General features: G+C 48.4%; 1 protein-coding gene across 7 annotated transcripts in view; it reads right to left on the bottom strand.

Moving 5' to 3' along the window:
* Positions 1-5,860: 5,860 nt before the first annotated feature.
* Positions 5,861-27,072, bottom strand: part of TMEM39B (transmembrane protein 39B) — a 30,404-nt gene continuing 9,192 nt past the window's right edge. For all 7 annotated transcript variants that reach the window (XM_017857079.1, XM_017857077.1, XM_017857081.1 and 4 more), the window contains 4 exons: positions 16,688-17,024; positions 14,754-14,941; positions 8,878-8,998; positions 5,861-6,296 (listed from right to left, as the gene is read on the bottom strand). In XM_017857079.1, the coding sequence (XP_017712568.1) occupies positions 6,054-6,296; positions 8,878-8,998; positions 14,754-14,941; positions 16,688-17,024 (889 nt within the window). In that variant the 3' untranslated portion in view covers positions 5,861-6,053. The remainder of the gene's footprint in view (positions 6,297-8,877; positions 8,999-14,753; positions 14,942-16,687; positions 17,025-27,072) is intronic.

Genomic DNA, 27,072 nt, shown 5'->3' with positions numbered 1-27,072 from the left:
GATTACAGGCTTGAGCCACCGCGCCCGGCCAGTTTATCCCTTCTTTTCATAGTTAAAACCAAACAGCTGGGCGCTGTGGCTCACGCCTGTAATCCCAGCACTTTGGGAGGCTGAAGCCGGCGGATCACCTGAGGTCAGGAGTTCGAGACCAGCCTGCCCAACATGGTCTCTATTAAAAATACAAAACTTAGCCGGGCATGGTGGTGCGTGCCTGTAATCCCAGCTACTCGGGAGGCTGAGGCAGGAGAATTGCTTTAACCCGGGAGGCAGAGGTTGCAGTGAACCGAGATTGCACCACTGCATTACAGCCTGGGCGACAAGAGCAAAACTCCGTCTCTAAAAACAAAAACAACAGTCATAGACCCTGGGCTGAATATGAATAATGAATCATCTAGAGCGGGGAAGTGCCTTGCTCAATGAGGCTATGGAGAGAAGGAAACGAAGAGGTAAGACTAAACTCAGGTTTTCTGATTAGGCCTACACAGGTAGCCCTAGTTGAGGTTGCAATTTTATTGGGAGATGAGAAATAGAAAAATGGGGCTAGGTGTGGCAGTTCATGCTTGTCTGTAATCCTAACACTTTGGGAGGATGAGGTCAAAGGATCACTTGAGACTAGGAGCTCAAGACCAGACTGGGCAATACAGTGAGACCCCATCTCCACAAAAAATAAATTAAAAGAAAAAAATCAGAGGGGGGGGCCGGGCGCGGTGGCTCAAGCCTGTAATCCCAGCACTTTGGGAGGCCGAGATGGGCGGATCACAAGGTCAGGAGATCGAGACCATCCTGGCTAACACGGTGAAACCCCGTCTCTACTAAAAAAATACAAAAAACTAGCTGGGCAAGGTGGCAGGCGTCTGTAGTCCCAGCTACTCAGGAGGCTGAGGCAGGAGAATGGCCTAAACCCGGGAGGCGGAGCTTGCAGTGAGCTGAGATCTGGCCACTGCACTCCAGCCTGGGCGACAGAGCGAGACTCCGTCTCAAAAAAAAAAAAAAAAAAAAATTAGAGGGGGATAGTAATGCGCACTTGTACTCGGAAGACTGAGGCTAGAGGATCACTTGAGCCCAGGAGGTCAAGGCTGCACTGCCATGACTGTGCCACTATACTCCAGGTTGGGTGATAGAGTGAGACTCTGTCTCTGAAAAAACAAAACAAAACAAAAACAAAAAAAGAGAGAGAGAGAGAAAGAAATAGGCTGGACGTGGTGGCTCATTCCTGCAATCCCAGCATTTTAGGAGGCTGAGGCGGGCAGATTGCTTGAGCCCAGGAGTTCGAGACCAGCCTGGGCAACATAGAAAGACCCCTGTCTCTTAAAAAAAAAAAGAAGAAAATAAAACAAAAACAATGAGACTTATGCAGTATAGTTGACAGAGTGATTTCATAATCATTATTTCATTTATCCTCACAGCAAGCTCCTTGAGGGCAGGGGTGGGTTCTGTATTGTTTACCACCATATTTCCAGCACCTAGCACAGAATATGGCACATTGTGTGTGCTCCATAAATAACTGTTGAATGAATAAACAAAGGAATGAACAGAAAATTGAGTTACACAGAGCAAGGGATATGATCTCCCCTTTTAGAGATGAGGAAATTGAGGCTCTTATTGTTCATATGCCTTTTGAATCATGGGACATACGGCTAGTACATATCAGGCCTTTCTTTTTCTATGACATGCCAGCCCTCCTGTCCCCCACTTTGACACACAGAACCAGGCTATATCTTCAAGACATAGAGGGATCTATCTTCTGGAAGCAGAATGAGGGCCTGTCACAACAAATTGCCAACTTTAGTTGTGTGCCTGGCCCATTTTCTTGCGGGAAAGAAATCAAAAGGAAAACTCTAGGATGAAGGTCAGGAAGGGGCACACTATATTTCCCTTCCTACTGCCCCTGCTTACAGTGAGACCTCATCACTTTGCCCTGTTCTATATTGCCTGCCTCCTCTCTGGCCTCCTGCCTCCAGACTCTCCAGCTCCCACCCAGTATCTCCTGAAAAGCAGAGACCTGTAATCCTAGCTACTGGGAAGGCTGAGGTAGGAGAATTGCTTGAGCCCAGGAGTTGAAGACCAGCCTGGGCAACATGGAGAAACGCTGTCTCATTAAAAAAAAAAAAAAAAAAAAAAAAAAAAAAGAGCAGCCGGGTGCGGTGGGTCAAGCCTGTAATCCCAGCACTTTGGGAGGCTGAGACAGTCGGATCACGAGGTCAGGAGATCGAGCCCAGCCTGGCTAACACGGTGAAACCCCGTCTCTACTAAAAAAATACAAAAAACTAGCCGGGCGAGGTTGCAGGCGCCTGTAGTCCCAGCTACTCGGGAGGCTGAGGCAGGAGAATGTTGTAAACCCAGGAGGCAGAGCTTGCAGTGAGCTGAGATCCGGCCACTGCACTCCAGCCTGGGCGACAGAGCGAGACTCCGTCCAAAAAAAGAAAAAAGAAAAAGAAAAAAAGCAGAAACCTTACAGTGTAACTCTTCTGCTTAGCAACTTCCTACTGCCTGCCCTTAGGTAATGCCCAGACATTTTAATCTGGCACACAGACTGGTCCTTACCTGCTTCTTGGGCTACTCCCCACCATGCAACGCAAGCTCCAACCATATTTGGAGAACCACTTTTCTTCAAATATGCTCCTATCTTCTGATGTGCCTTTGCATATGCTGTTCCCTCTGCTTAGAATGCAGTGCCCTCCCTTCCCCACTTAGCCATGAGAACTACTCACTTGTTTTTTTTTTTTTTTGAGACAAGAGTTTTGCTCTTGTTGTCCAGGCTGGAGTACAATGGCATGATGTTGGCTCACTGCAACCTTCGCCTCCCAGGTTCAAGCGACTCTCCTACCTTAACCTCCTGAATAGCTGGGATTACAGGCATGCACCATCACACCCGGCTAAGTTGTTGTTGTTGTTGTTTCTTTTTGAGACAGAGTCTAGCTCTGTCGCCCAGGCTGGAGTAAAGTGGCGCAATCTCAGCTCACTACAACCTCTGCCTCCTGGGTTCAAGTGATTCTCCTGCCTCAGTCTCCCGAGTAGCTGGGATTACAGGTGCCTGCCACCATACCCAGCTAATTTTTGTATTTTTAGTAGAGACGGGGTTTCACTATGTTGGCCAAGCTGGTCTCGAATTCCTGACCTTGTGATCCACCCACCTCAGCCTCCCAAAGTGCTGGGATTACAAGCGTGAGCCACTACGCCCAGCCTAATTTTTGTGTTTTTAGTAGAGACGGGGTTTTGCCATGTTGACCAGACTGGTGTTGAACTCCTGACCTCAGGTGATCCACCCACCTCAGCCTCCCAAAGTGCTGGGATTACTAAATGTGAGCCACCGTGCCAGACTCTGAGAACTACTCACTTTCAAGACCCAACTCAGCTATCAGCTGTTTGGGGAAGCCTGTTTTTCCAGATAGGGTACCTGTCCTGTCTGCTACCACAGGAAGAAATGGACACTAGTTTTCCTTAGCATTTCTTTTTTTTTTTTTTTTTTTTGAGACGGAGTCTGGCTCTGTCACCTGGGCTGGAGTGCAGTGGCTGGATCTCAGCTCACTGCAAGCTCCGCCTCCCGGGTTTATGCCATTCTCCTGCCTCAGCCTCCCGAGTAGCTGGGACTACAGGCGCCCGCCACCTCGCCCAGCTAGTTTTTTTTTTTTTGTATTTTTTAGTAGAGACGGGTTTTCACCGTGTTAGCCAGGATGGTCTCGATCTCCTGACCTCGTGATCCACCCGTCTCGGCCTCCCAAAGTGCTGAGATTACAGGCTTGAGCCACCGCGCCCGGCCTTCCTTAGCATTTCACACCCAAATTTGCTCATAATGTGTGTCCATTTCTCCTTGTTGTCTTTGGGACAGTATCTTCCTTATCTTTGTAACCATCCCAGTGTTCAGCACAGTGTCTGCCTCAATAGAGGCACCAAAAATACTTGTTGAGGTGTGTCTCCCATATACCACTGTGAGCTCGTCTGCATACCTTATGGCCAAGAAGGGCTCAGGGAACATGGGCTGAATAGATGAGAATGGCTGAGTGTCCATGTGTCCTCTCCTTTCAGCCTGAACCCTCTATCTTATGCCCATAGGAGGCAGTGACCCTACAAGCAACTGTTTCTACTCTAGCACGTGACCCTGCTCATACACTTTTGCTAGCCTAGGACTACTGGTCCTCCCTGATCCAGCCTCTGTTGACCTTTCCTGCTCCCCCTTTTTTTTTTTAATCCTTCCTGCTCTAAGATCTGCATTTTGTTTACCTTCCCCAAAACACACCAGGATGTTCTAAATCTATGTGCTACTGCATGTGCACTATTACATTTGCCTGCTTCTCTAACTGAAACACCCTTTCCCTCTCTTGTCCACCTAGGAAGTGGCTAATACAATTCAGACTATCCCCTCCTCCAAGAAGCCCAGAGAAAATTAAACATTCTCTCCCCTCTGCTCTGCTGTACCTTGTAACTGTTGGGCTCATCCCAGTGTAGTATTACTTGCTTGTTCGTGTCTTGGCAACCTCACCATCTACCGTAATACCCAGTAAGGAGGGTCTCAGTGACTACACACTGAGAGAATCAAGACATCACCTTCTGCCAGGATAGTAGTGTCATCTTTCAGAGGTTTTTTGAGATGGAGTTTTGCTCTTGTTGCCCAGGCTGGATCTTGGCTCGATCTTGGCACTGCAAGATTGCAGTGGCACGATCTTGGCTCACTGCAACCTCTGCCTCCAGAGTTTAAGCAATTCTTCTGCCTCAGCCTCCTGAGTAGCTGGGATTATAGGCATGCACCACCCACCATGCCTGGCTAATTTTGTATTTTTAGTAGAGACAGCGTTTCTCCATGTTGGTCAGGCTGGTCTCAAACTGCTGACCTCAGGTGATCCACCTGCCTCGGCCTCCCAAAGTGCTCGGATTACGGGTGTGAGCCATGGTGCCCGACCTTATTTTTATTTTTTTTAAGACGGAGTCTTGCTGTGTCACCCAGGCTGGAGTGCAGTGGTGCGATCTCAGTTCACTGCAACCTCTGCCTCCAGGTTCCAGCGATTCCCGTGCCTCAGCCTTCCAAGTAGCTGGGACTACAGACATGCGCCACCACGCCTGGCTTTTTATTTTTTTTTGAGACTGAGTTTCCCTCTGTCGCCCAGGCTGGAGTGCAGTGGCATGATCGCGACTCACTGCAAGCTCTGCCTCCCGGGTTCACACCATTCTGCTGCCTCAGCCTCCTGAGTAGCTGGGACCATAGGCGCCCGCCACCGCGCCCGGCTAATTTTTTTGTATTTTTTAGTAGAGATGGGGTTTCACCATGGTCTTGATCTCCTGATCTCATGATCTGCCTGCCTTGGCCTCCAAAGTGCTAGGGTTACAGGCGTGAGCCACCGCGCCCGGCCACGCCTGGCTAATTTTTGTATTTTTAGTAGAGACGTGGTTTTACCATCTTGGCCAGGCTGGTCTCAAACTCCTGGTTTCCAGTGATCCACCCACCTCAGCCTCCCGAAGTGCTGGGATTACAGGCTTGAGCCACTGTGCCAGGCCTTTCAGAGGTTTTATGTCCAGCTCTACCACTTCCTAGCTGTGTTACTATGGGCAAGTCACTATAACTCCCTGAGCTCCAGTTCTTCATCCATTGGAGTGACAGTACTTTATTCCTAGGGTTGTCATAAAAGTTAAATTAAGGCAAGGCCTGAAATACACACAGAGCATCATCTGGTACACAGTGAGCATTCAGTTCACAGTAGCTATCACTGCTACCATGGCCTCCAGTGCCTCCTCATCTCTTCTCTACTGAAGAAGGCAGTACCCACAGAGGCTTCAGAAGCCACATGTGGGGGCTTTCTCAACCAGAATCTCACACCTCTGCAATACGTCTCACACACCCGAAGGGAAAGAACCACAGGACACAGGCTTGTTGGGAGTATAAAAATAGGACTTTTTTCCTTATCACATCAATTATCAAAGAAACAGTACGTAACAAAAATACAAAGCTCTGGTGGATTTTTTTGTCTTTTTTTTTCCCCCCTCCCGCTCCTACCCAACAGCCCCTTGCCAGGGAGCCCGTGGCTGAAGCCTGGACACTGTCCCTGAGGTCACCCCAGAGCTCAGGAGAAACGGTGGTCCAGGTCTCTCTGGGGGCTAGCAGAGTATGAGTAGGCCTTGCCCAATACCAAGCGGTCCCGGAGCAGCTTGAAGAAGGCATAGTAGTTGCTGAAGAGGATGAGGGCCAGCGAGATGGTCTGGTGCCACTTTTCAGAGGACATTAGGGAGTACAGCTGGTAGACAATGACAGCGCCCTCCAGCAGCAGGAGGATGTTAAGGATCCGCAGGGGTTTGCTGAAAAAGAACTGTAACCGGAAGGGGGTGGGCATGGCTAAAAGGTGTGTTCCAGAAACCTTCCTCCTGGATAGGGGTTCTGGGTGGGCCAGTGAAGGGGACAGGCTCTTGGGGCCCCATGCAGACATGGGTGGGGAGGAAGACTTTCTGGGGTTGGATGTGGATTTTGCCACCTCATCTGCCTCTGCTTGTGGTATTCCTCCTGATAGGACTGCTGCTTCCCACGTAAGTCATCTAAGATCCTGTTCAACTTCTACCTCCCCTAGGAAGTTTTTCTTGACAGGTTCTGCTTGCTCTCTCAAACTCTTTTTGTGGTCTAAAGTCAACACCTTTAAAAAAATTTTTTTTTGACCAGGCGCAGTGGCCCACGCCTGTGATCCCAGCACTTTGGGAGGCCGAGGCAGGCGGATCACGAGGTCAGGAGATCAAGATCATCCTAACACGGTGAAACCCTGTCTCTATTAAAAATATTTGCCAGGCGTCCGGGGCCCGGGTGCCTGTAGTCCCCCAGCTACCTCGGCGAGGCTGAGCAGGAGAATGGCGTGAACCCGCGAGTACAAGCTTGCACGTGAGCCGAGATAGAGCCCACCTGGCACTCCAGCCTGGACGGCGACAGAGCAAGACTCCGTCTCAAAAAAGTAAAAAAATAAAGCCGGCGCGCCGTGCCAAGCTATCTGCTGTGAATTCCAGCACTTGGGAGGACCCGAGACGGGCGCGACTCACAAGGTCCAGGAGATCCACGAGACCCATCCTGGCACACACAGTGAAACCCCGTCTCCCTACTAAAAATCACAACAAAAAATAAAACTAGGCCGGGCCGAGGTCGCGCCCGCTGTAGTCCCAGCTACTCGGGAGGGCTGAACAGAGAATGGCGTGAACCCCGGAGGTGGAGCCTTGAAACGTGACTGAGACTCCGGCTCCACTGCACTCCAGCCTGGGTGAAGAGCGAGCCTCGTCTCAAAAAAAATAAAAAAATATAAAAAAATAAAATAAAATCAATCAATCTATCTATCGATAGATTTTTTAAATTTTTTAAATTTTTTTTTAATTTTAATTTTTGAAAATTTTTTCTCCCTCATCCACTGACCCTCAATAACATCAACACCTTTTAATGTCATCTCCTGGCTATTGTTGGGGCTGAACAAATTAGAATCCTATGACACAGGCATGGAAAGTTATTACAGACTCTACAGCCTGAATTACCTACTTCACAGGTAGCATCCCTAGCTAGGCTGGAAGCTGCCAAGGGACATGGCAACAGCTCACTCTCAACAGCAAGGTAGAACGCAGGAACTAAAAAAAAAATTCTTATCAGTTCAAAAAACTGCACAGTGTCTAGGGATTTTGATTCCACAGGGGCCAAGGTACCTAAATCTCAAGAGCTGCTTACAGGACGGGAGAAGTGGCAGGAAATGGGAGGCCAAGAGACCAGGATGTCAGGCTCAGCTCTGCACCTAACAGGCTGCAATACTTTGGGCAAGTCCCTTTCCTCTCCGGGGCTTGGATTTCTCAACTGTGAAATGAACACATCAGCCCAGGTCAGTGATTTCTCAGGCTGTGTCCTTTGAGCCCCAGGTTTCAAGGGGATCCTTTAGGAGTTACAGGAGGGGTGAGCAGGAAGTGAAGGGGGTTCTAACTCCTCCAAACAGAGCAGCGCCAGGAGGTCCCATATATTGGATTTTGGCCTCTGATTGTGTTTTAAAAAAAAGGGGGGGGGGGCGGATTTCATAGTGAAAATTAAAAAAAAAAGAGATCACTATTTTAGATAATTTTGGGCAGCCCTTTCCATAGCTAATTCATGAGTCATTACCATTACATCTCAAGTTTCGCAACAAGGCAGCCTTTAACAAGTTAAACTCTCTAAGCTGATTTCAGTATCTAAAAACAGAGATAACCCTAGCATATCTTTCACATACAAGGTTCAGGGGAAGGCTGACTAGGAAGGTGCATGGAGAGTGCTTAAGGACATGGCTGGCGCACAGTAACAAATAAAGACAGTATTGTCTTTCACTGCCAAGAGCCCCTTCTTTTACTATCATCTTCTCTCCCTCTGTCCAGTGTTCTGAAAGATCTACAACCAAATGAGCTGCAGTTATTTACTTATTTTATTTTATTTTTTTGAGAATGAGTCTTGCTCTGTTGCCTGGGCTGGAGTGCAGTGGCGTGAACTTGGCTCACTGTAACCTCTGTCTCCCGAGTTCAAGTGATTCTCCCTCCTCAGCCTCCTGAGTAGCTGGGATTACAGGCGCCCACCACCGTGCCTGGCTAATTTTTGTATTTTTAATGGAGACGAGGTTTCATCATGTTGACCAGGCTGGTCTGGTCTTGAACTCCTGACCTCAGGTGATCCGTCCACCTTGGTCTCCTAAAGTGCTGGGATTACAGGCATAAGCCACCATGCCCAGCCCAGCTGCAGTTATTAAGTGACGATTTGTATGGCTGTCCTTGTGCTACATGTGTGCACTGTCTTCCTTTGGATTGGGAAAACACTGAAAATAGCTTTCTCTTGCAATGACATCACATTTCTGCCCTGCAGATCCTCCCACCCTCTCCCTCAGGCCCCAACCGTCCTTCCCCGGGGAGGAGACTCACGTGGAAGCGGAAGTGGGAGACATCAGAGGGGATAGCCACGTTGTAGTGGCCTACGGCTTTGTAGACATTCTTGCTGTGCTTCACCAGCACGCCCTGCGGCCACATGCATTCTTCAGTCCACCTGGAGGCACAGCCCAACAGTGCCCCTTATCCCCAGCTCACCCATAAAAGGGGTACGAGAAGAATGAATGGGCAGGAGGGAATCACCAGGCTCTACTCTCATTTCTATCATTTAGACACACTGACTTTTCTGGGTTTCAGTTGCCTCCCCTGTAAAATGGGGTAAGAATCATGAGGAATTCACTGTACTGTGAGTTAGAAGGTCTAGGGCTGACACTAATTACTAAGAGATTGTTGAGAAAATCCTTTTTCCTCTCTTGGTTCCTTTGCTTCATCTGGTCTCACCTCTTGCTTCCAAATGGTCCACCATACAGTTGTCTGAGAGTGGTCTTTGTAAAATACTAAGCTGAGCCTAATCACCCTCTGCTTAAAACCCTTTGTGGGCTTTTTTTTTTTTTTGAGAAGGAGTTTCGATCTTGTCATCCAGGCTGGAGTGCAGTGGCACAATCTTGGCTTACTGCAACCTCCACTTCCCAGGTTCAAGCAATTCTCCTGCCTCAGCCTCAAGAGTGGCTGGGATTACAGGCACCTGCTACCACGCCTGGCTAATTTTTGTATTTTTAGTAGAGACGAGGTTCCACCACATTGGCCAGGCTGGTCTCGAACTCCTGACCTCAGGTGATCTGTGTGCCTCTGTCTCTCAAAGTGCTGGGATTACAGGCACCAGCCGCAGCTCCTGGCCCTGCTTAAAACCTTTTGAAGGCTTCCTAGTGCCCGTGGAGTCAAGGCCCCAAGGATTTGGCATGGCCTCTGAGGTCTTGTGTGGCTTCGCACAACCCTCACCACACAGCTCATGCTGTTTCTCATTCCTCCAGCACTCTGTACTGCTTCATGTCTCTCCCTAAGCTGCTCCCTCCAATTGGATTGCCCTTCCCAAAGCCTAATCCTTCTGGTAAGCTCTTCATCATCTTTCAAAACCCAGGTTCCTCCACAAAGCCTTTCTCAAACTCCCCAGAGTTTGGCATCCTTTTTTTTTTTTTTTAATTATACTTTAAGTTCTAGGGTACATGTGCACAACATGCAGGTTTGTTACGTATGTATACATGCGCCGTGTTGGTGTGCTGCACCCATTAACTCGTCATTTACATTAGGTATTTCTCTTAATGTTATCCCTCCGCCCTCCCCCGACCCCACAACAGGTCCTGGTGTGTGACGTTCCCCACCCTGTGTCCAAGTGTTCTCACTGTTCAATTCCCACCTATGAGTTTTTTTTTTTTAGACAGAGTCTCACTCTGCCGCCCAGGCTGGAGTGCAGTGGCGCTCAGCTCACTGCAACCTCCATGTCCCGGGTTCAAGCGATTCTCCTGCCTTAGAACTATAGGCACCTGCCACCACACCCGGCTAATTTTTCTGTATTTTTTGTAGAGACGGGGTTTCGCCATGTTGCCCACGCTGGTCTCGAACTGCTGACCTCAGGTGATCCGCCCGCCTCGGCCTCCCAAAGTACTAGGATTACAAGCATGAGCCACCGTGCTTGGCCCGTTTGGCATCCTTTAACTGTTCCAGCATCTCCTGCTACTGGTCCACATTTCCCAATGCTGGTCATTTATTTCCCTATCTGTATACCTCACTAGGCTGAGAGCCCTTGAACGGGACGATCTAATCCACCCCTGTGTCCCCAGAGCATGCCGTAAGGCCTGGCACAGAGAGGCCCTAGTGAGCATATGAATGAGATGGTGGGACCAGTGAGCTTTCTTATAATGTCCTGTGAGATCTCCCAGGAATCCCAAGGGCCTGGACCAGAGGACTGAAGTCACAGCCTGTAAGCAGCCCCTTCTCAACCCAATGCTCTTGCCTTGTTGATTCACTCATTTAAAAAAAATAGTTGGCCAGGCACAGTGAGGTTACGCCTGTAATCCCAGCACTTTGGGAGGCCAAGAGTGGGCAGATCACCTGAGGTCAGGAGTTCGAGACCAGCCTGGCCAACATGCTGAAACCCCCATCTCTACTAAAAATACAAAAAAAGTTAGCGGGACATGGTGACACAGGCCTGTAATCCCAGATATTTGGGAAGCTGAGGCAGGAGAGTCGCTTGAACCCAGAAGGTGAAGGTTGCAGTGAGCCAAGATCGCGCCACTGCACTCCAGCCTGGGCAACAAGAGCGAAACTGTCTCAAAAAACAAAAAAGAAAAGTTATTGTGCGACTCACAACATGAATGAACCTCACAGACAATATGCTGAATAAAAGAAGTTGGGGCCGGGTGCAGTGGCTCACGCCTATAATCCCAGCTTCACTTTGGGAGGCCAAGGCAGGCGGATCACAAGGTCAGGAGTTTGTGACCAACCTGGCCAGCATGGTGACACCCCATCTCTACTTAAAACATAAAAAAATCGGGCCGGGTGTGGTGGCTCAAGCTGGTAATCCCAGCACTCTGGGAGGCTGAGACGGGCAGACCACGAGGTCAGGAGATTGAGACCATCCTGGCTAACACAGTGAAGCCCCGTCTCTACTAAAAAATACAAAAAACTAGCTGGGCGAGGTGGTGGGCATCTGTAGTCCCAGCTACCCAGGAGGCTGAGGCAGGAGAATGGCGTGAACCCGGGAGGTGGAGCTTGCAGTAAGCTGAGATCTGGCCACTGCACCCAACCTGGGCAACAGAGCGAGACTCTGTCTCAAAAAAAAAAAAAAAAACCCACAAAAAATCAGTTGGGCATGGTAGCACGTGCCTGTAATCCCAGCTACCTGGGAGGCTGAGGCAGGAGAATTGCTTGAACCCAGGAGGCGGAAATTGCAGTGAGCCAAGATCGTGCCACTGTACTCCAGCCTGGGCGACAGAGTGACACTCCATCGCCAAAAAAAAAAAAAGAATGATTTCATTTATATTAAGTTCTACAATAGGCAAAACTAACCTCTGGTGAAAGAAAACAGAAAGGTAGTTGTCTTGGGGGAAAGATCACTAGGAAGAGCCATGAGGACATTTTCTGAAGGACTGGAAATGTTCTGTATCTTGATGAGGGGTGGATTACATAAGCGTATATACCTTTATCAAAACTCAAAGAATTGCACACTTTTTAAGATTTGTAGGCCAAGTGCAGTGGCTCATGCCTGTGATCCCAGCACTCTGGGAGGTCGAGATGGGTGGATCGCTCGAGTCCAGGAGCTCTAGACCAGCCTGGGCAACATGGCAAAACATCAAACAAAAAAATACAAAAATTAGCTGGACGTGCTGAAGTGGGAGGATCACCTGAGCCCAGGAGGTTGTGGCTGCAATGAGCTGTGATTGCACCACTGCACTCCAGCTTGGGAGACAGAGTAAGGACCTTGGTCTCAAAAAAAAAAAAGATGGCCGCGGAGCGCGGTGGGCTCAAGCCTGTAATCCCAGCACTTTGGGAGGCCGAGACGGGTGGATCACGAGGTCAGAGGTTCGAGACCATCCTGGCTAACATGGTGAACCCCGTCTCTACTTAAAAATACAAAACAATCTAGCGGGTCGATTGGGTGCCGCGCCTGTAGTCCAACTACCTCAGGAGGCTGATGGCAGGAGAATGGCGTAAACCCGGGAGGCGTGAGCTTGCAGTGAGCCTGAGATCCGGCCACTGCACTCCAGCCTGGGCGACAGAGCAAGACTCGTCTCAAGGCAACAAAAAAAAAAAAAAGAAAAAAAAGGGATTGCGGCGGGCGCGGTGGCTCAAGCCTGTCACATCCCAGCACTTTGGGGGCCAGAGACGGGCAGATCACAAGGTCAGGAAGATTGAGACCATCACTGGTACACGGTGAAACCCGTCTCTACTAAAAAATACAAAAACTAGCCGGGCGACGAGGCGGGCGCCTGTAGTCCACTACTCGGGAGGCTGAGACAGGAGCAATGGCGTGAACCCGGGAGGCGGAGCTTGCAGTGAGTTGAGATTCTGGCCACTCCACTCCAGCCTTTGGTGGCAGAGCAAGACTCCCGTCTCAAAAAAAAAAAATTAAAAAAAAAAAAAAAAGGATTGCACATTTCACTGTATGGAAATTTTACCCTTAAAAAGAAAGGCGAAAGGCCTAGGCCAAACGTAGTGGCTCACGCCTGTAACCCCAGCACTTTGGGAACTCTGGGAGGCCAGGATGAGTGGATCACCTGAGGTCAGGAGTTTGAGACCAGCCTGGCTAACATGGTGAAACCCCGTCTCTACTAAAAATGTAAAAATTAGCCAGGTGTGGAGGTGCATACCTGTAGTCCCAGCTACTCGGGAGGCCGAGGCAGAAGAATCGCTTGAATCCAGAAGGTGGAGATTGCAATGAGCCAAGATTGCGCCACTGCACTCCAGTCTGGGCAACAGAGCATGACTCCATCTCAAAAAAAAAAAAAGGCCTGAGGAGGCAACTGAGTGCTAGACAGGCAAGGGCCCTGAGCTTCGTGAACTTTCAGTCCTGGAATGACAGGCAAGTAACTCAGCAAACACAGTAGAAAACATTAAATGCAATGATCATGGTATTATGGGCCACTGAAAGGAGGGGCCCCTTATAGGAGAGGGGCACTGAACCCATCTGGATGGTCAGGAAAGTGTTCCTGGAGGAAGCAAGTGCTAAAAGATGAATAGAAGTTAACGAGGATAGAAAGAATGGAAAGACCATCCCAAGCAAAAGACACATCACTTGCAAAAGCCTGGATGCACAAGTGCATAAAGCATATGACGACCTGAGGAGATCTGCTTGGCTTTACTGAAGAGCAGAGGATGGTTTGGGGCATGGTAAAAGATGAGGCAGAAACGTTTGGCAGGACCCAGCTGTGAAGCCATGTGAAGGACCATGGTGAGCCATGGACAGGTATATCCTCATGTTCAGCTATATTCTATCTTCCTATTCCTCCCGCCCCTCAGAGCCCAAGGCTGAGCCAAGCCTCCTTTTGGCCCAATCAGCAATGCCCAGTCACTTTTCTGGACCTCCAGGACAGAGCCTGAAAGGGACCCTGACTGACATGCATGGCCAACACCAGGAGGCTTAGCTTCTGTGGCCTTGCTTGCATCTCTGCTCCTTGGTGGGCCTACCTCTGCAAACCTGTCCTAGGGGCCTCCTCTCTGCCAAGCCTTGTCCTGGGCCCAAGACTCGGATGTGCTTCAGAGGTGATCCTGGCCTTGAGGAGCTTCCAGTCTAATGGGAGAATACAGGCAGGAAAATTAGTATAACCTGGGGTGAAAAGTACTTTGAAAAAGGGTCCCTGAGCAGTGTGATTGCCTCTGCTCTGGGTGCAGTACCTTCTTGCAGCTAGGTCTCTTTTGCCCACCTCATCCTTCCCTGGCCAGGGTTCAGCATCAACTAGCACAGCACCACATCCTGGCACCAGGCTGATGATTCTAAAGCACACCTTGGGATGGGTCCCTCCACTGCTAAAAATCCTCTATCCCCCGCTGGGCCTAAGTCAAAGTCCAAGCTCTTTTGCCTGGCACATCCACAGGCCTGGTATGGACTGGGTGGAAGTAAACATCTGCTGAAAGAGTTGGTGACGTAATGACCCAGTGGATGAATGAGCAGGTAAGAGAAGAGTGAAGCATGAGCAAGTAAGGCAATGAGTGAATAAACAGTCAGCAAAGAGAAAGTCAACAAGTCCAAGAATTACCATCAGTCCCCTCCCATCTTCAGTACACTGCAAGTTACCCAAGGACAGGGAACATGTGTGTCAGGCCCCACCATACCCCACCCTGGACGCTTGGCCTAATATACAAGACACGCTCAATAACTATTTGCTAACTGAATACGTTAATCAGCAGGTGGACAAGTGACTCCAGACGCTGACCAGAAGGGATGGGATTGGGCCAAGCAGGGTAGGGTGACTCACGGGTGCTGCAGCACGTTGGAGCACAGTGCTGGGTCCACCTTCTGCCAACAGCCCAGATGGGCGGCAGCCTTGTGCAGCAGGTCACAGTAGCTGGCAGGCAGCAGGTGCTGCATGAGGATCACAGAGGTGCTGATGGACACCAGCAGGAAGAGTTCACAGGACCAGCGCTTGTCATAGTAATGTGTGTTCTGGGGGTAGCAGAAGGTGGGTGAGGCCTGGGATCCCCACAATGGCCTTATTCCCTTTCCCTCCCTGATTCTACCTGACTGAGAGGTTAGGACAGTCCTGGGGAGACCTCAGAATAGCCCGAAACCAAGAATCAAACCCAACAAAGAAGGCTTAGGCCCTGTGCCCACTAGTTGGTTTTCTACAAGGAAATTTGCTCCTACTGCCTACCACTCTGAGCCAGAGAACAGGCTCTGGGGTCCAAGAGATCTGAATTCAAATCTTGGCTCTTTCGCTTATTTACTATGTGACATTGGGCAACTCATTTACCTTCTCTGTGCTTTAGTTTCATTTGTCAAATGAGGATAGAGCAACTACTAGGCCCAGCGCAGTGGCTCACACCTGTAATCCCAGCACTTTGGGAGGCCTGAGGTGGGTGGATCACCTGAGGTCAGGAGTTCAAGACCAGCCTGGCCAACATGGTGAAACCCTGTCTCTACTAAAAATACAGAAATTAGTTGGGTGTGGTAGTGCACGCCTATAATCCCAACTACTTGGGAGGCTGAGGCAGGAGAATTGCTTAAACCTGGGAGATGGAGGGTGCAGTGAGCCAAGATCACACCACTGCACTCCAGCCTGGGCGACAGAGCGAGACTCCGTCTAAAAAAAAAAAAAAGACATTAAGTTCTCTCAAGCCCACTGCAGTTTGCAGCTGAGGAGGTACCTTCCCAGGAGACCATATAAGCAATAAAAGAGAGCACAGGCTTTTGGGGTCACTCAAATCTGGATGAACACTGGCTTCCTTACTAAATGATAAAGCCAGACATTGTGACATGTCTGTGTCACAACAATTGCTGAAATACAAACTCACTAGTCTTTGAAATCAAGTATTATGAATAACAACGCCATGTCTCCCTCATTGGCTGGGTGATGTTGGACAGGTCACTTCCCTTCAGTGAGTCTAGTTATCTGCACTCTAAAATGGACACAGGCTGGGGCGTGGTGGCTCATGTCTGTAATCCCAACACTTTGGGAGGCCAAGGTGGGTGGATCACTTGGGGCCAGGAGTTTGAGACCAGACTGGCCAAAATGGTGAAACCCCATCTCTACTAAAAATACAAAAATTAGTTGGGCATGGTGGCACATGTCTATAATCCCAGCTACTTGGGAGGCTAATGTAGGAGAATCGCTTGAACCCGGGAGGCAGAGGTTACAGTTAGCCAAGATCGTGCCATTGTACTCACCTGACTGACAGAAGGAGACTCTGTCTCAAAAAAATAAAAATAAAAAATAAGAAAAGTAAAATAAAATGGACACAGGCTGGATGTAGTGGCTCACGCCTGTAATCCCAACACGTTGGGAAGCTGAGGCAGGAGGACCACTTAAGACCAGGAATTCTGAGATCAGCTTGGGCAGCATAGTGAGACTCCAGCTCTATAAAAAATTAAAAAATTAGCTGGGCATGGTGGCTTATGCCTGTAGTCCCAGCTACTCAAGAGGCTGAGACAGGAGGATCACTTGAGACCAGGAAGTTGAGGCTTCAGTGACCCGTGGTTGTGCCACTGCACTCCAGTGTAGGTGACAGCAAGATCCTGTCTCTAAAAATAAAAAATAAAATGGAGACAGTAGTCGCTCTAGTCCTCCAGAGGAGAACAGATGGGAAATCACATCAAAAACAGCAGAGTTAGGCCAGCAGGAGAAATTACATAGGCAGGCAGCAGGGAAAGGTCCCAGCTAGGCCCTTTCCCTCCCTGGTTTGAGCTACGCACCTTCACGAACCAGACAGGCACAAAGGCCACATAGTAGGCACTCAGCATGGAGCTGACGAGCACTTCCTTCATGCGCCAGTTGAAGTCCATCTTGAGGAACTCCACCTCACTGCGGATTAGGCTGGGCGACAGGCAGCAGGCATGGGTGGGCATGGCGTCTGGGCCATACAGCTGTCTCGTGTGCTGCTTCCACGTCTCCCGCAGTGTCAGGAGATAGTCCCGGCTCTTCGCCAGGCCGCTGACCGCCTCCCGGGGCCCTATGGAGGCCATGTGGTTGAAGAGGCTTGTCTTGCGGAGGTCACAATTCAGCTGCAGGAATGGAATGTACATCCCAAACCTGCTGGGGAAGACAGTGGTGAGGGAAGGCCTGTCCATGGGCCAGGATCCCAACTCTCAGCCACTGAGGGGATCTTCTTTCCTCCATGGGCCTCACTCAGCTCTTCTGGCTGCCCAGAGGGGAGAATTTACCAGACCTTCCATCCATCCACCCTCCCATCCAATGGCCAGTCATTTAGCACATGTATTACCACTCGGTACGTGCCAAGCACTGGGGGTATAGCAGAAATGCTGACACTGGGGATACAGTAGGAAGCAAGAAGCAAGTCCCTGCACTCACAGCCTAGGGATGACTCACAACAGCAACAGCCCACATTCGCTGGGCATGGCCTATGTTCCAGGCACTGTACCGAATGCTTTCAGGCAAACTCTTTTCTCATAACACTATGCATTAGTACTGTTACTTTGTCCCCTTTTCAGCTGAGGAAGCTGTGGCTCGGAAAGGGAAGTAAATTCCCAAAGCTTACACGATTAGTAAGGAAGTGACAGGGCAGGTGGGGGTGAGGCTCAAAATCAGAACTGTTTGGTACCAAAGATCAAGGCACCTACTTAACAAATCATCATGGGTGATTAGTTAAAAAGTGTACAAAGAGGACAAGCACAGTAGCTCACGTCTGTAATCCCAGCACTTTGGGAGGCCGAGGTGGGAAGATCACATGAGCCCAGGAGTTCAAGACCAGCCTGGGCAACATAGTGAGACCCTACCTCTACAAAACAAATTTAAAAATTAGGCGGGTGGCTGGGCATGATGGTTCACATCTGTAATCCCGGAACTTTGGGAGGTCGAGGCAGGCAGATCACAAGGTCAGGAGATTGAGACCCTCCTGGCTAACACGGTGAAACCTCGTCTCTACTAAAAATACAAAAAATTAGCTGGGTGTTGTGGTGAGCGCCTGTAGTCTCAGCTACTCAGGAGGCTGAGGCAGGAGAATGGCATGAACCCAGGAGGTGGAGGTTGCAGTGAGCCGAGATCGCACCACGGTACTCTAGCCTGGGTGACAGAGCGAGACTCTGTCTCAAAAAAAAAAAATTAGGAGGGTATGGGCCGGGTGCGGTGGCTCATGCCTGTAATCCCAGCACTCTGGGAGGCCAAGACGGGTGGATCACGAGGTCAGGAGATCAAGACCATCCTGGCTAACATGGTGAAACCCTGTCCGTCTCTACTAAAAAATAAAAAAATTAGCCGGGCGTGGCGGCGGGTGCCTGTGCTCCCAGCTACCTGGGAGGCTGAGGCAGAAGAATGGCGTGAACCCGGGGAGGTGGAGCTTGCAGTAAGCAGAGACACGCCACTGCACTCCAGCCTGGGTGACAGAGCGAGACTACATCTCAAAACAAAAAAAACAAAACAGCCGGGCGCGGTGGCTCATGCCTGTAATCCCAGCACTTTGAGAGGCCCAGGCGGGCGGATCACAAGGTCAGGAGATCGAGACCATCCTGGCTAACACGGTGAANAAATTAGGAGGGTATGGGCCGGGTGCGGTGGCTCATGCCTGTAATCCCAGCACTCTGGGAGGCCAAGACGGGTGGATCACGAGGTCAGGAGATCAAGACCATCCTGGCTAACATGGTGAAACCCTGTCCGTCTCTACTAAAAAATAAAAAAATTAGCCGGGCGTGGCGGCGGGTGCCTGTGCTCCCAGCTACCTGGGAGGCTGAGGCAGAAGAATGGCGTGAACCCGGGGAGGTGGAGCTTGCAGTAAGCAGAGACACGCCACTGCACTCCAGCCTGGGTGACAGAGCGAGACTACATCTCAAAAACAAAAAAAACAAAACAGCCGGGCGCGGTGGCTCATGCCTGTAATCCCAGCACTTTGAGAGGCCCAGGCGGGCGGATCACAAGGTCAGGAGATCGAGACCATCCTGGCTAACACGGTGAAACACTGTCTCTACTAAAAATACAAAAAATTAGCCAGGCGTGGTGGCGGGCGCCTATAGTCCCAGCTACTCGGGAGGCTGAGGCAGGAGAATGGCATGAACCCGTGAGGCGGAGCTTGCAGTGAGCCGAGATTGTGCCACTGCACCCCAGCCTGGGCGACAGAGCAAGACTCCGTCTCAAAAAAAAAAAAAAAAAAAAACCAAACAAAAACAAAAACAAAAAATTAGGCATGTATGGTGGTACACGCCTGTAGTCCCAGCTACTCAGGCTGAGGTGGGAGTATCACCTCAGCCTAGAGGTTCAGGCTGCAGTGACCAGTGGTTGTGCCACTGCACTCCAGCCTGGGGGGCAGAGTAAGACTTTGTCTCAAAAAAAAAAAAAAAAAAACAAAAAACCACACACAAAAAGACTGCACACACAAGAGAGGTATAAGTAACACAAGAGAGGTGTAAGTAATGAGTTGTTATTTAGTTTGCAGAGAAGCACAGCTCAGGAACAAATATTTATGTGTTTATTACGTACCAGGCACTGAAATGCGCCCTTAAACAGAACAAATCCTTCCCCCTGAGCAGCACCCTGAGAGCAGGGCTCAAGCTAATTAGTCAAGGAGTTTTTGTGCGTGGCTGCTATTGTATGAGAAGAAAACTAGATAGGCCCATAGTCTAGAAGAGTAATTATAAAATAGTGGGTAAGTGCCATGCCCATCATAGTAGGGGCTTTTATAAACGTTCTCTTTTTCAGCTTGCGACCTCTCAATTTCCCCAGGTCCTCAGACTTACACATCCCCACAAGGGTTCCTGGGCTGCCCCCAGGAGTTAGGGCTGATCACAATGCTACGTATCTTTTTTTTTTTTTTTGAAATGGAGTCTCACTCTGTTGCCCAGGCTGGAGTGCAGTGGTGTGATCTGGGCTCACTGCAACCTCTGCCTCCTGGGTTCAAGCGATTCTCCCACCTCAGTCTCCTGAGCAGCTGGGATTACAGCCACCCGCCATCATGCCTGACTAATTTCTGTATTTTTGTAGAGGTGGGGTTTCACCATGTTGGCCACGCTGGTCTTGAACTCCTGACCTCCACCCGCCTCGGCCTCCCAAAGTGCTGGGATTACAGGCATGAGCCACCGCACTTGGCTGACAGTGTTACATTTCAGGAGGCAGAGGTTGCAGTAAGCCAAGATCACACCACTGCACTCCAGCCTGGACAAGAGTGAGACCCCGTCTAAAAGAAAAAGAAAATTTCCTTTTACTTTTTTCTGGGGGTCCCAAGAAGAAATATCTGAGTGTCCCTGGCAAGTCATTTAGCCTCCCCGGGTTTCTGTTTTCCAATCTATAAAATAGGGATGCTACCATTTTTTCTGTGGTAAGGCTAAATAAAATAACTTAGAGAATTGTGGTCAATTCTACTGTACAGTCCAGAATATAAAACCAGAACTGTGGTCAAGAGCATAACCTTTAGAGTCAAATAGGCCTGCATCAAAATCCCAGCTCTGGGCTGGGTGTGGTAGTTCAAACCTGTAATCCCAGCACTTTGGGAGGCAGAGGTAGAGAAACTGCTTGAGCCAGGAGATCAAGACCAGCCTGGGCAAGATGGCGAAACCCTTGTCTCTACAAAAAATACAAAAAGTAGCTAGACTGTATGCCTATAGTCCCAGCTATTTGGGAGGTGGAAGTGGGAAGATCACCTGATCCTAGCAGGGTCTAAGGCTGCAATGAGCTGAGATCATACCACTGCACTCCAGCCTGGGTGACAGAATGAGACCCTGCCTTAAAAAAAAAAAAAGAAATTCTAGCTCTGCCACTGACTAGCTCTGTGATTTACGGCCAGTTATTTAACCTCTATGAGCCTCAGTTTCCTTAAAACTTGCCCTAAATTACATAGCTTGTATTGATCCCACTCTCAGCAAGGTATTACACTAGTGTTCTCATAAATACTGTCTTTTAGTCCTACAACAACCCCTAGCACAGTTTCCGGCCCAGAACAGATGATTAATAGAATTATGACTAGAAAAGGAAGAGGCCAGTGATTCTATGGGGACAGGAAAAAAGACTAAAATGGGATTCCCGAAATACTCTTCAGGATATCTTGTGGTAATGAGGGGGTGGGGGCACCTATGTGAACATACAAGGGTCTCCACCTAAACTTAAAAGAATCTCACTGGCTTTGTCTCTAAGAAGGACTGCAGATAGATCCTATGATAAATTATTTGGTGACAGACTGCTCTGACAGGTTAGAAGTTAGAAGCAGCTTCATATGCACGATAGCAGATTCCCTCCCATCTCCTCCACCCTACATGAGAGTCTATCAAAGTAGAAAATAACTGTGTTATCAGCAAAAAAATAAAATGGGAGTAGGGGTCATCAGTGCACAAATGATTCTGACAAACTTAGAAAGCAGATGGAGACATGCTAACAGATGAAGCAGCAGCCATTGTCTACAGCATTGCTTTCCAACAGAAAGATGAGTCACATAATTTTTTTTTTTTTGAGACGGAGTCTGTCTTTGTTGCCCAGGCTGGAGTGCAGTGGCGAGATCTCAGCTCACTGCAAGCTCCACCTCCTGGGTTCACGCCATTCTCCTGCCTCAGCCTCCTGAGTAGCTAGGACTACAGGTGCCCGCCACCAGAGTCACAGAATTTAGCCACATTAAAAAAGAGACGGGCCGGGCACGGTGGCTTTTGCCTGTAATCCCAGCACTTTGGGAGGTCGAGGCAAGCGGATCACGAGGTCAGGAGATCGAGACGATCCTGGCTAACATGGTGAAAACCCGTCTCTACTAAAAATAAAAAAATCAGCCGGACCGTAGTGGCGGGCACCTGTAGTCCTAGCTACTCTGGAGGCTGAGGCAGGAGAACAGCGTGAACCCAGGAGGCGGAGCTTGTAGTGAGTGGAGATCGCACCACTGCACTCCAGCCTGGGTAACACACTTCATCCCCCCCCCCAAAAAAATAACAATAAAAGAGATGAAATTATTATTATTATATATTTTTTTGAGACAGAGTTTCACCCTTGTTCCCCAGGCTGGAGTGCAGTGGCATGATCTCAGCTCACTGCAGCCTCCCTCTCCCGGGTTCAAGCGATTCTCCTGCCTCAGCCTCCCGAGTAGCTGGGATTACAAGCATGCACCACCACGCCGGCTAATTTTGTGTTTTTAGTAGAGATGGGATTTTTCCATGTTGGTCAGGCTGGTCTCGAACTCCTGACCTCAGGTGGTCCACCTGCTTTGGCCTCCCAAAGTGCTGGCATTACAGGTGTGAGCCACTGCACCCGGCCTTTTTTTTTTTTTTGAGATGGGGTCTCAATCCTCTGACCTCTCGAGTAGCTGGTACTTCAGGTGTGTGCCACCATGCCCAACTAATTTTTATCTTTTTTGTAGAGACAGGGTTCTTCCATGTTGCCTAGGCTGGTCTCAAGCTCCTGGTCCCAAGCAATCCACCCTGCCTTGGCCTCCCAAACTGTTGGGATTACAGGTGTGAGCCACTGTGCCCAGTCTTAGTTTCTTTCTTTCTCTTTCTTCTTTCTTTCTCCTCCCTCCCTCCCTCCCTCTTTCTTTTCTTTCTCTTTCTCTCTCCCTCTCTCCTCTCTCTCTCTCTCTTTCTTTTTGAGACAGGGTCTGGCTCTGTTTCCCAGGATAGAGTGCAGTCGTGCAATCTCAGTTCTCAGTTCATTGTGACCGCCACCTCCCGGGCTCAAGCCATCCTCTCACCTCAGCCTCCCAAGTAGCTGGGACCACAGGTGCAGGTTACCATGCCCAGCTAATTTTTGTATTTTTGGTAGAGATGGCATTTTGCCAAGTTGCCCAGGCTGGTATCAAACTCATGAGCTCAAGCATTCCGCCTGCCTCAGTCTCTCAAAGTGCTGGGATTACAGGCATGGGCCACCATGCCCAGCCTACTTTCTTTTGTGTGTGTGTGTACTAAGTGTTCAGAATCAGTGTGTATTTTACACTTAGAGCACACCTCAACTCATTCTAGCCTATTTCACATATTCAATAACCACAGGGGGCTAGGAGCTATCAACTGGGTGGCACAGGTCTAGAATATGCCATGAGTGAACTGGACTGGAGGTGGGAGCTTATCTACCCAGAGTGACCCAAGAGAGACTCTGGCTTGAAGTGGGCACATATGATAGAAGATGAAGTGAGGAGCAGGGCTGAATAAATAGGATTAAACAATGACCCATGTTTACTTATAAGAGTCAGTCCCTTTATTCCCCTACTCACCTCATACAACACACCCTGAAGGGTTCTTTTCTAAAGAAATTGAGTAAACTGAGAATTGAGATCTCTAATGGGGATATCTTAGAGTAAAACCCCCATCACTCCCTTTCTGGCCTACAGAGGCTCAAAGCCTAACAACTGGCACTTCACTCACTCATCCTCAAAGCGAAGCCTGCCAGTCAGTGTGCCCTGCCCATGTACTTAGAGCTTCTAGTCAGAGCTCCCATCCCTTTAAATGACAGAAAGAAAATGCACTCCTGCTACGCAGTCCTTCATTTTTACATATAAAGAGACAAGCAAAGAAGTCAACTATACTTGGAAAACAAGCAGCATGAAACAGAAAAATTGATCCTAGTGAAAAGACAAAATTGAGGAAAATAACAGATTTTTAAAACAAGAATAGTATGCTATGAGAAAAGAACAATCAGCAAATGTAGAGGCCTTAGAGATGAAAAATATGATTGCTGAAAAAATCTCACTAAAAAAGCTAGAAGACAAAGTTGAGGAAATCTCTCCGAAGGCCATGCACATACAGAGAGAGAGAGAGAGAGAGATTATTAGAGAAATACAGGAGAAAAAGACGACCAGTCTATGAGGTCTACCATCTGATGAACAGAAATCCAGAAAGAATAGAAAAAATTGAGAGGAAGTTATTATCAAAGAAATAACAGAGAAAAATTTCACCAAGCTAAAGAAGTACTCAAATCTCCAGGTTAAAAAAGTCTTTAGAGTCCTGATAGAATGAATGACAAAAGTCCCATAACAGACACATCCTTTGAACTTTCAAGTAATCAAAAGATAAACAGAATATTCCTCAATGCTTTCAGAAAGGAAAATACAAGTCATCTACAAAATAATTGGAATCAAACTCACACTGGCATCAGACTTCTCACTAGCAACACTGGATACCAGAGACAATGGTATAATAACTGCAAAAGTTCTGAGAATGTGAATTTGAACTTAGAAATCTACATAGCGACTGGGCACGATGGCTCACACCTGTAATCCCAGCACTTTGGAGGCCACGGTGGACGGGTCACGAGGTCAGGAGTCTGAGACCAGCCTGACCAACATGGTAAAACCCTGTCTCTACTAAAAGTACAAAAATTAGCCAGGCATGGTGGCGTGCCTGTAATCCCAGTTATTCAGGAGGCTGAGGCAGGAGAATCGCCTGAACCCCCCAGGAGGCGGAGGTTGCAGTGAGCTGAGATCGTGCCATTGCACTCCAGCCTGGGCGACAGACTCTGTTTCAAAAATAAGAAAAGAAAAAAAAAGAAATCTACATTCAGCCAAACCATCGATCAAGTATGAGGGCAGAATAAAGACTTTTAGACATGCAAGGACTCAGAACGTATACACCTCCAATGTACCCATTGTTAAGGAAATTACCTGATAATTTATCCCAGTAAAATAAGAAAACCAAGAAAGAGGAAGACATGGGATTCAGGAAGCAGGGGGTCCCACCCAGGAGGGCAGTGAAGGGAAGTCCCAGGCTGAGAGCTGTACAGCAGACCTAAAGAGCAAACACTCCAGACTGCAGGAGGAGGAGGAAGGGCTCCAGGAGGGATGCCTTTGGGGTGGAAGCAGGGAGGAGGAAATGGACTCCAGGCAACAGGCTGAGGGGCTGGATAAACTTGAGAATATGATTAAGGCTCATCATTCTTTTGTCAATAAGAAAAAAGAAAGGCAATTAGAAAGTCCAAGAAAAATAAAAAGCCGTATAAGAAAGTTATAATGTAAATATGAAGCAAACTACAATGTGCTATGATTTTAAGTAATTGATGGAGTGTAAGAAAAACCATTTCACCTTGACACTAGGAACATTTGTGTGTAGGGGGGTCTGAAACAGGGTCTTGCTCTATTGCCCAGGCTGGAGTGCAGTGGAACAATCTCAGCTTACTGTAACCTCTGGCATTAGCTGGGCATGGTAGCCTGCACCTGTAGTCCCAGCTACTTGGGAGGCTGAGGTGGGAGGATGGCTTAAGCCCGGGAGGCGCAGGTTGCAATAAACTGAGATTGCACCACTGCCTCCTGGGTTCAAGTGATTCTTATACCTCAGTCTCCTGAGTAGCTGGGAGTACAGGCCCTTTAAAGAAGTCCTTTAAGGCTGGGCGCAGTGGCTCACACCTGTAATCCCAGTACTTTGGGAGGCTGAGGCAGATGGATCACGAGGTCAGGAGATCGAGACCATCCTGACTAACACGGTGAAACCCCATCTCTACTAAAAATACAAAAAATTAGCTTGGTGTGATGGTGCACACCCGTAATCCCAGCTACTTGGGAGGCTGAGGCAGGAGAACTGCTTGAACCTGGGAGGCGGAAGTTGCAGTGAGCTGAGATCGCGTCACTGCACTCCAGCCTGGGTGACAGAGTAAGACTCCATCTCAAAAAAAAAAATAAATAAAATAAATAAAGAGGTCCAAGACTGTAACTCTGTAACTACAGAGAAGAAATAATCATGTATGCATACTGCTGGGCCCTGGAGTGAATGATATCTGTATACACATAATTATATCAAAGCCACATACTGGTTTTTAATTTTCAGAATCAGACTTAGACCAAGAATGGAAGGCTTAAATGTGGTTACATAGGAGAACGTGAATGTCAAGCTTGACAATATAAAAGTAAAAATACAGCTGCCAGGAAGTGAAAAGAGGAAGAGGGGAGGAAAAGTGGTTGGGTACCTAATATTCTTGTCTTACATAAAAACAATTCAAGATACTGACTATTGTTGATGGAGAAAAAAAAGTATAGGAATACTTATACTATTGACAAAAATAACCAATAGAAAATTAAAAATATTAAAAGCTATCAATTACTGGGAACAGTAAGGATGGGACGGTGAGCTAAATCATCTGTCATTGCAGGGAATCAATATACTTGCGTATGTGTGTATGCGGTGTGTTTGTATATGCATAGAACATTTGTTTCCAGGATATACAAGAAACCAAAAACACTGATGATTACCTCTTGGAAAGGAAACTGGGTGGCTGGGAGGCAGCAGTCAAGGGGAGACTTTTTCATGGTATACTCTTTTAAACCTTCTGAATTTTAACTATGTAAACCTATTATTCAATTCTAAAATAAATCAGTAATTTTTTTTTTTTTTTGAGACGGAGTCTTACTCTGTTGCCCAGGCTGGAGTACAGTGGTGCAAACTCAGCTCGCTGCAACCTCCACCTCCCAGTTTCAAGCAATTCTCCTGCCTCAGCCTCCTGAGTAGCTGGGACTATAGGTGTGGGCCACCACGCCTGGCTAATTTTTGTATTTTTAGTAGAGACAGGGTTTCACCATGATGGCCAGGCTGGTCTTGAACTGCTGACCTCAAGTGATTCATTCACCTTGGCCTTCCAAAGTGCTGGGATTACAAGCGTGAGCCACCGCGCCTGGCCAATCAATAAATTTTTAAAAAGAATAAGCAGGCTAGGCACAGTGGCTCATGCCTGTAGTCCCAACTACTCAGGAGGCTGAGGTGGGAGGATGGATGGCTTGAGCCTGGGAGGCAGAGGGTGCAGTGAGCTGAGATTGCACCACTGCACTCCAGCCTGGGCAACAGAGCCAGATCCTGTCTCAGGGTCTTGTCACTCAGGCTGGAGTGCAGTGGCACTTTAGAATTGGATAATAGGTTTACAGACTCTGTCTCTAAACAAACAAATAAATAAAACCCAGAAAGTAAAAGAGACTGCTATTGAAGAGTGGGACTAAAAATCTGGAGGGTAGAGTTGGAGACTAATGTTTTTCTATTTATTTATTTTTAGAGATAGGGTCTTACTCTGTTGTCCAGGCTGAAGTGCACTGGTGTGATCATGGCTCTCTTTGGCCTCAAACTCACCAGCTAAAGTGATGTTCTCACCTCAGCCTCCCAAGTCACTGAGATCACAGGCATGAACTACCGTGCCCAGCAACGGTTTTCTTTTTTTTTTTTTTTTTTTTTTTTTTTTTTTTTTTTTTTTTTTTTTT

This window comes from Rhinopithecus bieti, unplaced genomic scaffold, assembly GCF_001698545.2.
Source record: "Rhinopithecus bieti isolate Rb0 unplaced genomic scaffold, ASM169854v2 scaffold_44592, whole genome shotgun sequence".
NCBI lineage: Eukaryota > Metazoa > Chordata > Mammalia > Primates > Cercopithecidae > Rhinopithecus > Rhinopithecus bieti.
The sequence above is the reverse complement of the archived record's forward strand: the minus strand, read 5'-3'. Positions and strand labels throughout refer to the sequence as shown.